Source organism: Paramisgurnus dabryanus, chromosome 3 (genome assembly GCF_030506205.2).
Source record: "Paramisgurnus dabryanus chromosome 3, PD_genome_1.1, whole genome shotgun sequence".
Lineage (NCBI taxonomy): Eukaryota > Metazoa > Chordata > Actinopteri > Cypriniformes > Cobitidae > Paramisgurnus > Paramisgurnus dabryanus.
The window spans coordinates 17,651,962-17,665,099 of record NC_133339.1 but is presented as its reverse complement, the minus strand read 5'-3'; the positions used below and the strand labels follow the sequence as shown (position 1 = coordinate 17,665,099).

The following is a 13,138-nucleotide window of genomic DNA, read 5'->3' as shown; positions in this document are numbered from 1 at the left end:
TTGTTCAACTATAGGAGTGGAGTGAATCCCATGTGTTTGAGTGTTGCTCCGTACTTGAGAAGATGCCCGTGGGTGATAATGATATTAGTCAAGCACTAATACATGCTAATTACAGATGTCTAGTGTTTGTTCTGGCACTAATGAATTTATTCTGCCATCATTTAATGCTTTAATGACATGAGACCTTTTCAGAGATTTGAGATGGATATCTGTTCTGCTAGAAGTGACGTGTTGATGAAAATATTGTTGTGAAAATATTTAGACAGTAAATTTGTGTCTGTGATATTATCATTAGCAGATCTCCATTCGTCATGTGGGACATTTTAACATGTGTTACAATTAGCCTCATTTTCTGTCCTCATTTTGTTTTAGGTCTTTTATAAGAATTTCTGTATTACATGCGATTCAGGTTGGTAGTAGTTAGAACATTGCTATCTAGTTGTCAATGTATTCTGGGTTGTAAGGTGGTTACAGGTCCAAAATAAACAGCTCATCCTTAAAGTCTTTGTGATGTTCTAGATTTTTGATTTCCTTGACATTTTTGATTGCCAAGAACATTGTTGCCATTGTTGTGTTAAAATAATGTTTTTGCTAAATTCTAACTTTAAAATCTCATTTCTATTTTAGTAAGTCGATTGGAGGAGCGTGAAGCAGATCTTAAGCGAGAATATAACTCCCTCCATTTGCGACACACAGAGGTAAGCAGAACAATCTAACTGCATCTAAATAACAACCATGTCACCAGTGTTTACAAAATTATAAGAAGGGACCCCACAGTGTTCCAGTTTAAGTCATTACATTTTGTGAAGATCTTTAAAGGTGACATAGAATGATTGAACGGGTATTTATCATTGTTCTGTGATGTGACATGTAGACAAACATTTTTTTGTTTGGGTCTGTAATGCCTTAGAAGCTTCCTAAAAACCTCTCTCAGATAGCTCTATTAGGGTGGGGGATTTTAAACAAGTGGTTTTGCACCTATTTGGCTCCCCCTACTGGCTTAACTTGCAATCTCATTACTGATTGGCTGACTTTGCTGCCACTCAAAAAATATAGCCAATTATTTTAAAGTGGAGGGGCAGTGAGATGCCTGTGATGTCATAAGCATCAGTTTTTCAGATTGGGCCGTTTTCTGGCTGACATTTCTAAAAGAGGAATTTCTATGAGACTGAGATGTTTAGCATGTCTAGCACTTTTTGTATGTTCGTGAATGCGGGTAGACTACCATCATTCAACAAGACAAGGTAAAAATGGTTTTTCATTCTCTGTCCCCTTTAACAATGCTTTTCTTGAGTCTTTATGGCGCTTTTCAATTTGATAGTATGGCTCGGTACTACGCATTTGGGCTTGATTTGCTTTATTTTGGGTTAGTTCGCTTTTCCATTGGAATTTAGTGCTGCTTCAAAGTGGGCAGGATAATTTATCGATATAGTTGGGCCGCCTCTACTGCCATGACTTCATTGTAAAAATGCAATATGAGCAAACGCTCAAAACGGAAGCAACGGAGGATACCCATGGAATTTGTATGGAACCCATGGTGCTTGGTACTGTACTATCCAATGGAAAAGTGCCATTAGAGACCCATAAGGTTATTAGTGCGTAATTTTAACGTTGTATATTTTTTGGGGCACTGTTTAATGAAGTTCATTTAAAGGATTAGTCCATGTCTTCCAAAATGTTTTTTGAGGAAAACATTCCAGGATCTTTCTAATTTGAATGGACTTTTAATAGACCCCAACACGTAACAGTTTTAATGCAGTTGAAAATTGCAGTTTCAACTAGAGGTCTTCACGGGTCCACTTAGATCCGAAAACGCGAGGTCCGACCCGAGACCCGATCGGGTTCGGGTCTAAAAGTTTCACATGTGCCTCGGACACGGGTCGGGTACAATAATAGCGGCATCGGGTCTCGGGTAATTTAAAAATGAATGTGTTTTTTCTGAACGGACCCGATCAGACCCTTAACTCTCTCGCCTGTGTGCGTCAATGTCCTTTTCAAACCTCTCATCTGTTTGCCAAGAGCGCTTGCAACATTGTGTGGTTGTCGGAAGGTTCATTTTCGTTGAGACAAACATGTCAGTCAATTATAAATGTACATTTTAGCAGTTACGTTGGTGTCGTCGTCAGATAACAAAGTCAAACGAATGGAGCAGCTCGCCAAATTGGTTGCAAGGCCACCGGAGTTTCTTTCTGTCTGACTGCTGCGCGTGGGTCTGCAGAATGCCCACACGTCAGTGCCGTTTACATTCGGTTCCAGTCGGGTTTAAAAAAAAATTTCACTAGTTCGGGTCGGACTCGGGTCTAATTTTCTCGGGTTTGTCTCGGGTCGGGTCTTTCTTTAAAATTTTTTTATTTATGCACGTCGGGTTCGGGTATGAAGTGATTCGGGTCATTTCGGGTCTGGTACATTTCTTTGGACCCGAGAAGACCTCTAGTTTCAACAGAGTTTCAAAGGACTTTAAATGATCCCGAACGAGGCATAGGGGTTTTATCTAGCGAAACGATTGTCATTTTTTTGACAAGAAAAAAATGCACTTTTAAACCACAACTTCTCGCCTATCTCCGGTCTTGTGACGCGCCAGCGCGACCTCACGTAATTATGTAATGCCGTGGAAATGTTACATATATGAAACGCACATTTGCGGACATTAATTAGTATAATTCGACATACAACAACATCAGAACGGTCCTCTTTCTCCACACTTGTAAACACTGAGGCGTAGTTTCGCGTACATCATCCGTGAACTCTTGACGTGATGACCTATTGCATGAGGTCGCGCTGGCGCGTCACAGGACCGGAGATAGACGAGAAGATGTGGTTTAAAAGTGAATTTTTTTTCCCTAGATAAGACTCTTATGCCTCATTTGGGATTGTTTAAAGTCCTTTGAAACTCTGTTGAAACTGCAATTTTCAACTGCATTAAAACTGTTACGTGTTGGGGTCCATTAAAATCTGAAAAATCCTGGAATGTTTTCCTCAAAAAACATAATTTCTTCTCGACTTAACAAAGAAAGACATCAACATTTTGGATTTTTTTTAAGATAATGGACTAATCCTTTAACTAAATTTGGAAAGATCCTGGCCGTGTAATCCAACCAGTCAGTGCAAAGAGGTCTGTGTATATAACCATCCTTACCTCTGTCCAATGACAGTTGTTGCAGCATCATCCTCCACCCCATCGCCTCACTCTTATCTGATATTTATCACATTTAAGGGGGTGCTCTGAGTTCAAGCTAAAATTCCGAGCTCAGAGCCCTCCTCTCAGACCGCAAGCCAAATATGCTTTGTCATCACACCTGTATCTGATTAACTTGAGAAATAATAAATATTTTGTTTTTTAAGATAAGATAAGATATACCTTAAGTGTTTATGCTTTTTAAACACTTTGTAATTGTTAATGAAGTATTAGGACAGTTTTAAACTAACAAGGAAGTTTAGAGATCGGTGTTAGATAAACATTAAAGACACAAATATATAAAACCATTGGCAAAACAATCATGCATCTAAGTGTAAATGTAAACAAGGCTATTTTGGTTAATTTGTTCAGATGATTCATAACTACATGGAACACGTGGAACGGATCAGACTGCAGCAGACCGGAGAGACGTCTGACACAGGAACACTGGGCAGAGTTCGGTAAGACTGATAGGGCTCCCAAATCTAAAGAAAATAGATTTAGACTTAGACTTTTTTTATGTAAAGTCTCAAATCAAAATAGATCTCACACACACTTTAAATAGCAATATTGCAGGTTAATATATTGATGCAGTTTATCTTATATCCTTATTTTCTCCCGGTTTTGTTAATCAGGAAAGAGCGCCCCCTGTCGTTGGGTATTTTTCCCATGTCTGGCGGAGGGACATCACTGACGACCGATGTCCAGGGGAGAACAGAGATTCCTGGGATAGAGGGGTGGAAATTCAATCATCTCAATCAACAACGCTCCAATACCAGTCTCAAGGTACCAAAACATTTTCCATGTTTAAGTGCTATAATTGGGCTCCCAGTGCTTCTATCAACCTAGAAAATGTGAACAGATCAACCCAGTAACTTAGTTTTGGTAAACCATTCTCTGCAAGCATGTGAAAAAATAGGTCATTAAAATTTGGCTCCCCTTGTCAGAGAAAATAATACCGCCCCTTAATCTGCACTATCCAACCATAAGACTGCCTTTTACTGCAGAGATTAGCTCATTTGCATTTTAAAGGACACACCCAAAACAGCACATTTTTTGCTCACACCTACAAAGTGGCAATTTTAACATGCTATAAAAATGATCTATCGGGTATGTTGAGATAAAACTTCACATATGTACACATAGATTTATTTTACATCTTTAAAAAGTCTCTATACAAGAGAAGAATATACAGACACAATGCTTGCATTTGTTTACTTTTTATGATTGATATGAAAGTCATAATACATGGAAAATCTCTCAATATCAATATCTGATGTGTGTTTTTGAATAGAGAATTGTTTGTGTGTAATGATAAATGTTAGCTGGAAACTATGAAAAGAAGATACGAGCAGTGGTTGGTCGACAGATGTTGCCACAGAAACGTGAGGCAGTGATGATGATGCATTACAAGCTCTGGCCTTATCATATTATCAGCAGTGAGACATTTACTGCCAAAATAAAGGTTTAAAAAAGATTTTAAATATTTAAATTCATCTTAGTGATTTACCTGGAAAATGTGTAACTTTATAGAGCAAAAATGTTTTTTTAACTTATCAGATGAAGGTAAGTAATAAAAGCCATTTGTATTTCTACGTTACAGCAACTTAAAAATTTAGGGAAACTAAATATTTTTTTACAGTACCTGATTCTACTCATAAATGTGTTTTTTATGTATTGAGGTTTATTTATTGAGGTTAAACAATATTTTGACTTGAATCAAATAAGTTTATTCAGCCTGATCACACGAGAATTCATAAATATTTTATTAGTTGGCTAATTCGTATGAAGTGAATTGTACAAAAACATACAATAATAAAAAAACAATAATGAAACCCCACCCCTGATGCCAACGTCACAGGGGAAAAAGCAAATCGTACAAAAATGTATGAACCAAAAAAATAAATAAATGTATGAACCAAGCGTGCCGCACATGCCCTGAAAAGTGAAGCCAAAACATCTCGATCGCCCCCCAGTGACTCGTCCCAGTATAGGTCATAAACCCCGCCTCCCCCATGTTATTGAATGGGACTTGAGACCAACTAAACAATTTAATTACACTCAAGCCCTAAGATGTCAGCGTCGTATTGGGACACTGGCGGCTTCACTTTTCACCAATGGAAGAGAGCGAATGGGCATCATCCATCTTTTTTTACAGTCTATTGTATGAACGTACGTATGTCGTACGAATTAATAACAATTAGCCACCTCTTAAAATACGTACATATTGCGATGAGATAACATAAGTTTATTTAGTTGTTATCAATTTATTACCATTTTTTAGTGTAGACTGTTGATCAATTATTATAATTTTTTATATTAGAATGACTGAGAGAGGGCTTATATTTTATAGCTTAACCTCCTAAGACCCGAGCTTTGGTTTGGCTTGCATTTTAGATTTCTTTCAGCTATTTGGGGTTAGAAAAAAACAATAAATATAATAATATTTTTCTTTGAACATGAAGCAGTGCAACTGTCCAGGTTCCAGTTACACAGAATTAAGTATTATGGTGCAAACAACAAAAAATGTGATGTCCACGTATATGGACACATCAGGTCTTAGGAGGTTAATGTGCCTATTGTTGTATAGAAAATTAAAATCATTCTGCATCATCTGACATCACGGCTGTTTCTCATATGAATGCATTTGATGCTTCACTGCTCATGTTCACATCCATGCAAAAAGATGCAGTTTGTGGAGTCACATTTAAAGTTAGCTAAAGATGCTTTAAACATTCTCATGGATCCTGGTGTTACATAAAACATATTACAGTGTTGGATCACAGCTCACAGCACACACAAATATGAACGATATTGTATTATGTTCCGTGTTGTGCCCGTAAACGACATGAAAACAAATAAAAAATACCACGTCCCAATTTTCTTGTCCAAGCAGTTGGAGGCGGACGACACTCAAAACAAAGGAGAGGGTAAGGATGTTCTGGAAGCTTGGGAATCGCTGGCAATCGACTGCAAGGTAGCTGGGTTTTGTATCAGGAGCGGTTGTGCAATCAAAAATCACTGCCATTCACTAACTATCAAAGACATTTCATATCCACATTCACAAATTATTAGTCTTAGTTGGATGCAACTACAATTATATGGGGTTTAACTTTATTTGGAATGTTAAGAGTAATTTAGTTTAGAGCAAACATAGTTATGAAAGTTATTTTAATACTTTAGGATATGGTTGCATACAGCTAATGAATAGTGGCCATTTGAGCTTTACTCCATGCTTCATTTTTCATTCACTCTTTCCTAGATGTTTATTATAAGTAGCTGATAGTATTACTAGTCTTTAGTTGTGATACAATTTATACAGTCATAGCATAGTTGTATTGTAACCAGTGTTGAAGAATGTTGCATCTGTAATAACTATTACACCACATGGCCAAATATAGTAGGAACCACCAACGCAAAGCTTATTTACTTTGCTAAATATGTATTAAAAAAATTTAAAACTATAATTATGGAACATGCAATGTTATATTTATGTTATAAATTTAAAAAAATACGTTGATACGTAATACGTTGGTTTTGCAACAAACTATCCCAACACTTGTTTTAGTAGTTTTCTTTGCATTTATTTCAATTCTGTATTTTTTCTGTTTTTGACCACTTCCATCCTAAATGATATTTGGTTTATTATTTGGTGTGAATTAAACGTATAAATGTATTTTTGTTGCATTGTGTATTTGTGATAGTTGTGATATCCAGCTTTGGTATTTGTGCATCACTTTTCTCTTTTAGTGAATCTTTTTGTGTTTTTCTTATAGTTTGTAGATTCTTGTCTTATAGTTTTCCTTTAGCCTGAATTGACATTGGCCTTTGACACCTAATTCATTTCAGATTGATGTCTTCAGCCATTTCAGCAGTTACTGTTGATTTCATAGTGTTTGTTGTGTGTATGTACAGTATGTGCATCTAATGCTTGTTGGTCTTAATTCAGTTTGGCTTGGGCTGAAGTTATTATTCCCTATACCCCTCTATGTTTTGATATGATCTGTTTTGTGACCTCTGACCTTAAGTAAATGAATGATTTCAGGACGAGCTGTCTGATCACAGCCAGGGAGGGTCAAAATCTGTTACGCCCATGTCCACCACCGCCTCTGACCTGGCCCTGGACTCCCAGCGAGAGGATGGTGATGGGTTCTGGAAGAATACAGAGGTTCAGGCAGTTCCTGGTACTCGGTCAGTCTCTGCAGGTTAGTATCTTCTTTGCAATGGCAGAAAAAATATAATACATCTTGATAACACATGTTGTATTTTGTTACAGTAAGTGCATTAGCTAATATAAGCTAACATTATAATTTTTCAGAATTTATTCATTTGTGTTAAAGTGATAGTTTAACCAAAAATTTAAATTCTGTCATTATATACATTTAGTATACATTAGGTATACATTTCTTTGTTTTGCTGAACACAAAAAATTAAATTAATGTCATGAATTATCCACACTCATGTCGTTCCAAACTCGTAAGACCTTTGTTCATCTTCGGACACAATTTAAGATATTTTCGATTTAGTCCGAGAGCTTGCTGACCCTCCATTTAAAATCTATGTACGGTTTACTGTCCATGTCCAAAAATGTAATAAAAACATCACCATCAAAGTAGACCATGTGACATCAGTGGGTCAGTTAGAATGTGTTGAAGCATCAAAAATACATTTGGTCCAAAAATAACAAATATTATGACTTTATTCAGCATTGTCTTCTCTTCAGCATCTGATGTGAAGCGCATGCGCGAGACTAAAGTCACGTGACTGCAGTGACGTGGATGACGTGTTGTCCTCAGACATGTTTGCAGAGTTTTTTTTTTCTTTAAACTTACAGCGTTCATCTCTCTCAGGCTGTAAACAAACCTTGGGCACACAAAAAACCACGCTGGGGTGCACCAGATAACACGTCAGCTGTGTCACTGCAGTCACATGACTTTAGTCTTGTGCATGCAGTTCACAACAGACGCGGAAGAGAAGACAATGCCGAATAAAGTCGTATTTTTTTTTATTTTTGGACCAAAATGTATTTTCGGTGCTTCAACACATTCTAACTGAACCACTGATGTCACATGGACTACTTTGATGATGTTTTTATTACCTTTCTGGACATGGACAGTATACCGTATGCAGATTTTCAATGAATGGTTAACAAGCTCTCAGACTAAATATAAAACATCTTAAACTGTGTTTCGAGGTTTTCCGAGTTTGGAATGACATGAGGGTGAGTCATTAATGACATTACTTTCAATTTTGGGTGAACTATCCCTTTAAGCAGGAAACATGAGCACCATTGACCTCCATAGTAGGAAAAAATACAATGGAAGTCAATGGTGTTCATAAACGATTAGGTTACAAACATTGCTTAAAATATCTTTCTTGTGTTAAGCAGAACAAAGAAATTTATACAGGTTTGTAAATAATCACAGAATATTTTTTTAGGACAATTACACTGCTTCATGTTCAAAGAAAAATATTGGGTATAATATTTATTGGTTTTTCCTTACACAAAATAACTGGAAGAAATCTGAAAAAAAAAGACAACCCAAAGCTGGGGTCTAAGGAGGTTAATGCAAAAAGTGCTATAAAAACGGCAACATTTTGTGCAAAACAGCTAAGATGTATTGTTTTTCTTGCCACACTGAAAAATAGAAGTGAACTAAAGTCAGTTTGCTTTGTGTCTGTGAGATGTGATCTTGAAATACGTGTGTGTGTGTGTGAGTGTATGTATTGTTGTGAATAATGGGCAGGTTCAGACAGAATCTGCCAAATGGATTTTAATGTGCTAAAATGTGTTGCACGCTTTTATTTATAGCTGAAAGCAAAATCAAGTTAGCCTAAATACTGAACAAATGAACATGCATGTGTATGTCAAGCTTGTCAGAAATGTGTATATCTTTCTGTAGATGCTCAGTATTATCATGTGTGTTTCCTTTAGTTCAAATGACCTTTAAAGTACAACGATTTATCCCTGAAACATTCATACATTATAATACAGGTTAACAAACAGATTTGTGAAAATGTATTTTCATTTTAAGGTTTGGCTGATACAGAAGAGAAGTCAGACGTTCAGGCTATTATTGAATCCACCCCAGAACTGGGCATGGACCTCAGTGGATACAAAGGGTCAAGGTAACAAACAGCCATCAAATTAAATCAAAGAGATAGAGTGTGCCTAAAAATATAGTGAGCTGCCAGCATACACAGCATTTTTTGGCTATCCATAGGTAATAGGTTTGGAGATATAGCTGTAGTCAGCGTTGGTTTGCTTGTATTGTTAAAAATAAAAAAAGAGAATAAAGTAATGAATCTCTCAAATGAAGTAGTAAAGTCAACAGATACGTCCCATTACAAAAGCATGTTTGAATGATGTGAGGTGTTTACGATGTGTTGAAGCACTCCGACCCGAGGCATTGAGAACAAGGCGTTTGATAGGAACACAGAATCTCTGTTTGAAGAGGTTTCGTCTGCAGGCACAGGTTTGATCGGAGACGTGGATGAAGGAGCGGATCTGTTGGGTATGTGTGTTAATATTACTGCTACTTATTTCATAAACAATATACACGTATGAGAACTAATAAAGAAGGCCATTCATATTGTGTACACATGTCAAAATGATCAGGAATTAGATAAAGCAAGAAAAAAATGAACTTATTTGAAATAACAATAACCTGTCTATAACTTTTATTTTGACCCTGGACCACAAAATTAGTCATAATATTTAAAGAACACCAATTGTCTGATTCACGATTTTACTTTCCTTTGGTGTGTAAGTGTGTATTAGTACATGTAAACAATATGCAAAAGGTACAAACGCCAAAGTAAATGATGACGCGAGTTATCATCTCCAACGTAAATCTCTTTTCTTGGACTACAACAAACACACAGATTGTAGGCAACAGTTTAGTTCCTGGGATTGGTGATGTAGACAAGAGCAACATTTTCATAATTCCTCCCACTTCAGACTCAGTCTGTAAGTTAACTCCTGTTAGCATTGCATTGTGACCCAATCTTTCAAACATGGTAAGGAGCGTCACATTTGACGTCAGAGGTATTCAGGCCAGTCACAACGTACAGATTAGCTGGCCAATCAAGGACACAGAGCTTTTTAAATCAATGAGCTTTGTACAAAAGCAGTGCGTTTCAGGAAGAGAGGGAAATCTGAAGCTACAAAAATGTACACTATGTGGAAAATAATGTGTTTTTTTGAAGCATAAACCACGCAAACACATTCTATAATACCAAATACACAAAATAATGTTTTTAGCAATGAAATAGGTGCTCTTTAAATAGACATTTATAATTCTCCTGATAGGTAAATTAATATGCTTTCCATTGACATATGGTTTGTTACGATAGGACAATATTTGGCCGAGATACAACAATTTGAAAATCTGAAATATTGAGGAAAATCGCCTTTAAAGGGACACTCCACTTTAAAAAGAGTTTAAAAAACTCCCCTAGAGTTTAACATTTGATTCTTACCATTTTGGAATCCATTCAGCCGATCTCCGTGCCTGGCGGTACCACTTTTAGCATAGCTTAGCATAATCCATTGAATCTGATTAGACCATTAGCATCATGCTCAAAAATAACCAAAGTGTTTCGATATTTTTCCTATTTAAAATTTGACTCTTTCGTGTACAAATACTGACTGAAGAGTCAAGTTTTAAATAGGGAAAATATCGAAACACTGGTTATTTTTAAAAGTAAACACTTTTATTTTTGAGCGCGATGCTAATGGTCTAATCAGATCCAATGGATTATGCTAAGCTATGCTAAAAGACCTCTAAGATCGGCTGATGGATTCCAAAACAGTAAAAATCAAATGTTTAACTCTAAAGGAGCTGGAAAATGAGCATATTTTCCAAAAAATAGGAGTGTCCCTTTAAAGTTGTCCAAGCGAAGTCCTTAGCATCACATATTACTAATGATGAAGTTAATTTTTAATTAATTTGCGTTAAGAAATGATCTTTACTTAATATCCTAATGATCTGTTGCATAATAAATTGATAATTTTTACACATACAATGTATTGTTGGCTACAAATATACCAGTGCTACATATGACTGGTTTTGTGGTCAAGGGTCACATTTAAATATTAATGTTTTTATTCAATGAAGGTCAACATGGCCAACAATTTAATAAAAAATTTAATTAGTTTTGTGAATAATGGGAATATTTATGACATGTCAACATTTAACCATAATAAATTTTCTTTATAAACAACACAAATAACACAAAGCAGTTTTCACTGTCATATATAATTTTTTATTTATTTAAAGAAGCATTAATAAAAACTGTGCATGTGTGTTATGTGTCATTGTTGTCTTATTGAGATGATACTCTTGGCACAGTCCCATGATGCTCTGTTTTGCATGTAAAACTAAACCCGTATTTCTCTCTGCCCGGTTCTGCTGTTCTGTCCTCTAACCGCAGTGGAGTACTCTGGTGTGTATGATGTCTATCTTACCTTCTCTCCTCAACATCTATATTTCTTTATAGCATCTTTCCTATATCAGAATCTTTCATTCATTTCACATTACATACTTGACCCTCTAACTGAAACGCATACACTTTATAACATACTGGGCTGTTAGTAAAATGTGGACAAATCCAAGCATGCAGGATCATTTCAACCCATGGTTAGGTCAAATATGACCATTGACGTTGATGATCGTTTCGCTAGATAAGACCCTTATGTCTTGAATGGGGTTGTTTAGAGCCCTTTGAAGCTGCATTAAAACTGTAAACTGTTGAGGTCCACTAAAGTCAACTAAAAATCCTGAAATGTTTTCCTTAAAGAAAATACATTTCTTCTCAGCTGAACAAAGAAAGGCATAAACTTCTTGGATCAAATGGGGGTCAGATTTTTCCTAATCCTTTAAAAGTTCTTGAACCATACATCCAGACATTTATTTTAAAGAGTGTATACATGTTAGTCCAGCTGATCTTGCTGATGTGTCAGTGGTTTCCAGTCTTCCCAGTATTTCTTGGTCTTTGTGACCTGTTAACTCTCACCTCACAGCTGTCCATTCCTGTTTCACTCTTCATGTGTCTGTCTCTCTGTCGAACACCTGCAGTGCATGCGCTCTCACACCTGAGTCTGCCTGGTAAGACCAAACAGCTGGCTTTTCCATTTCTACCTGTCTAACCTAAAAGCACAGGGCACATAAAATCATCTCAGTCATATCGGACAGTTTCCTCGTTGTGATGGGACTGCTGTCATTCAGTGTTTTTCGATTTTTACAATGTTGTATTTTGCAGGCATGGGTCGAGAAGTGGAGAATCTAATTCAGGAAAACGTGAAATTGTTAGAGACGAAGTAAGCATGATTATTAACTTTTGTGCTTTTTCTATATCTCTTTATTGTTTGGTAAACATTTTTTTGTGCTTGTGCTTAAAGAAATGCCTTGAACGTGGTGACGAACGATCTGATCGCACGTGTGGATGAGCTCTCCTGTGAGAAGGAGGTCCTGCAGGGGGAACTTGATGCCGTTCTGCAGGCCAAAGCCAAACTAGAGGAGAGGAACAAAGAGTTTGAGGAGGAACTCAAAAAGTCAGTCATTGTTTTATCTAAACTTTCTAGTAACACAGGCTTTAGCAGATAAAGTGTTATGATAATCATCAAACTTTTTTAAATTAATTAATATTACAGTAAAAGTGACATTGGGTGTTTTGACTAAATGTTTATCTCTTGGACTTGTTTATATTTATACTGTTTGATTTGTATGCATAGTGCAGAAAATGACTAAAATAATTGTGTAATACAGAGTGAAGGCAGAGACAGAAGAAGCCAAACAGAATAATAACAATAAAGAAGATGATGAGGTGAGTATTGATATGTAAGACATAAATACACCATACATAAACCCATGATCTCGGTGGTGCTAGTGATACACTTTCCCAGGCCAAAATTTTAAATGTCACCTAATATGAAAAAATTCTAATATAAAAAAATTTATT

At 36.3% G+C, this 13,138-nt stretch overlaps 1 protein-coding gene across 7 annotated transcripts in view; it reads left to right on the top strand.

The window, feature by feature from the left end:
• spag9a (sperm associated antigen 9a) overlaps window positions 1-13,138 on the top strand; it is a 99,272-nt gene that overhangs the window by 4,306 nt on the left and 81,828 nt on the right. For 3 of the 7 annotated variants that reach the window (XR_010527074.2, XM_065252960.2, XM_065252956.2), the window contains exons 3-13: window positions 628-698; window positions 3,548-3,636; window positions 3,811-3,961; window positions 6,069-6,152; window positions 7,221-7,380; window positions 9,211-9,304; window positions 9,569-9,690; window positions 11,612-11,623; window positions 12,440-12,497; window positions 12,579-12,731; window positions 12,946-13,003. Coding sequence is in view for 6 of the 7 variants with exons in the window: in XM_065252960.2 (XP_065109032.1) it covers window positions 628-698; window positions 3,548-3,636; window positions 3,811-3,961; window positions 6,069-6,152; window positions 7,221-7,380; window positions 9,211-9,304; window positions 9,569-9,690; window positions 11,612-11,623; window positions 12,440-12,497; window positions 12,579-12,731; window positions 12,946-13,003 (1,052 nt within the window). In the remaining variant the exon portion in view is untranslated. The remainder of the gene's footprint in view (window positions 1-627; window positions 699-3,547; window positions 3,637-3,810; window positions 3,962-6,068; window positions 6,153-7,220; window positions 7,381-9,210; window positions 9,305-9,568; window positions 9,691-11,611; window positions 11,624-12,439; window positions 12,498-12,578; window positions 12,732-12,945; window positions 13,004-13,138) is intronic. The other 4 variants (XM_065252963.2, XM_065252959.2, XM_065252958.2 and 1 more) reach the window with 3 other exon arrangements.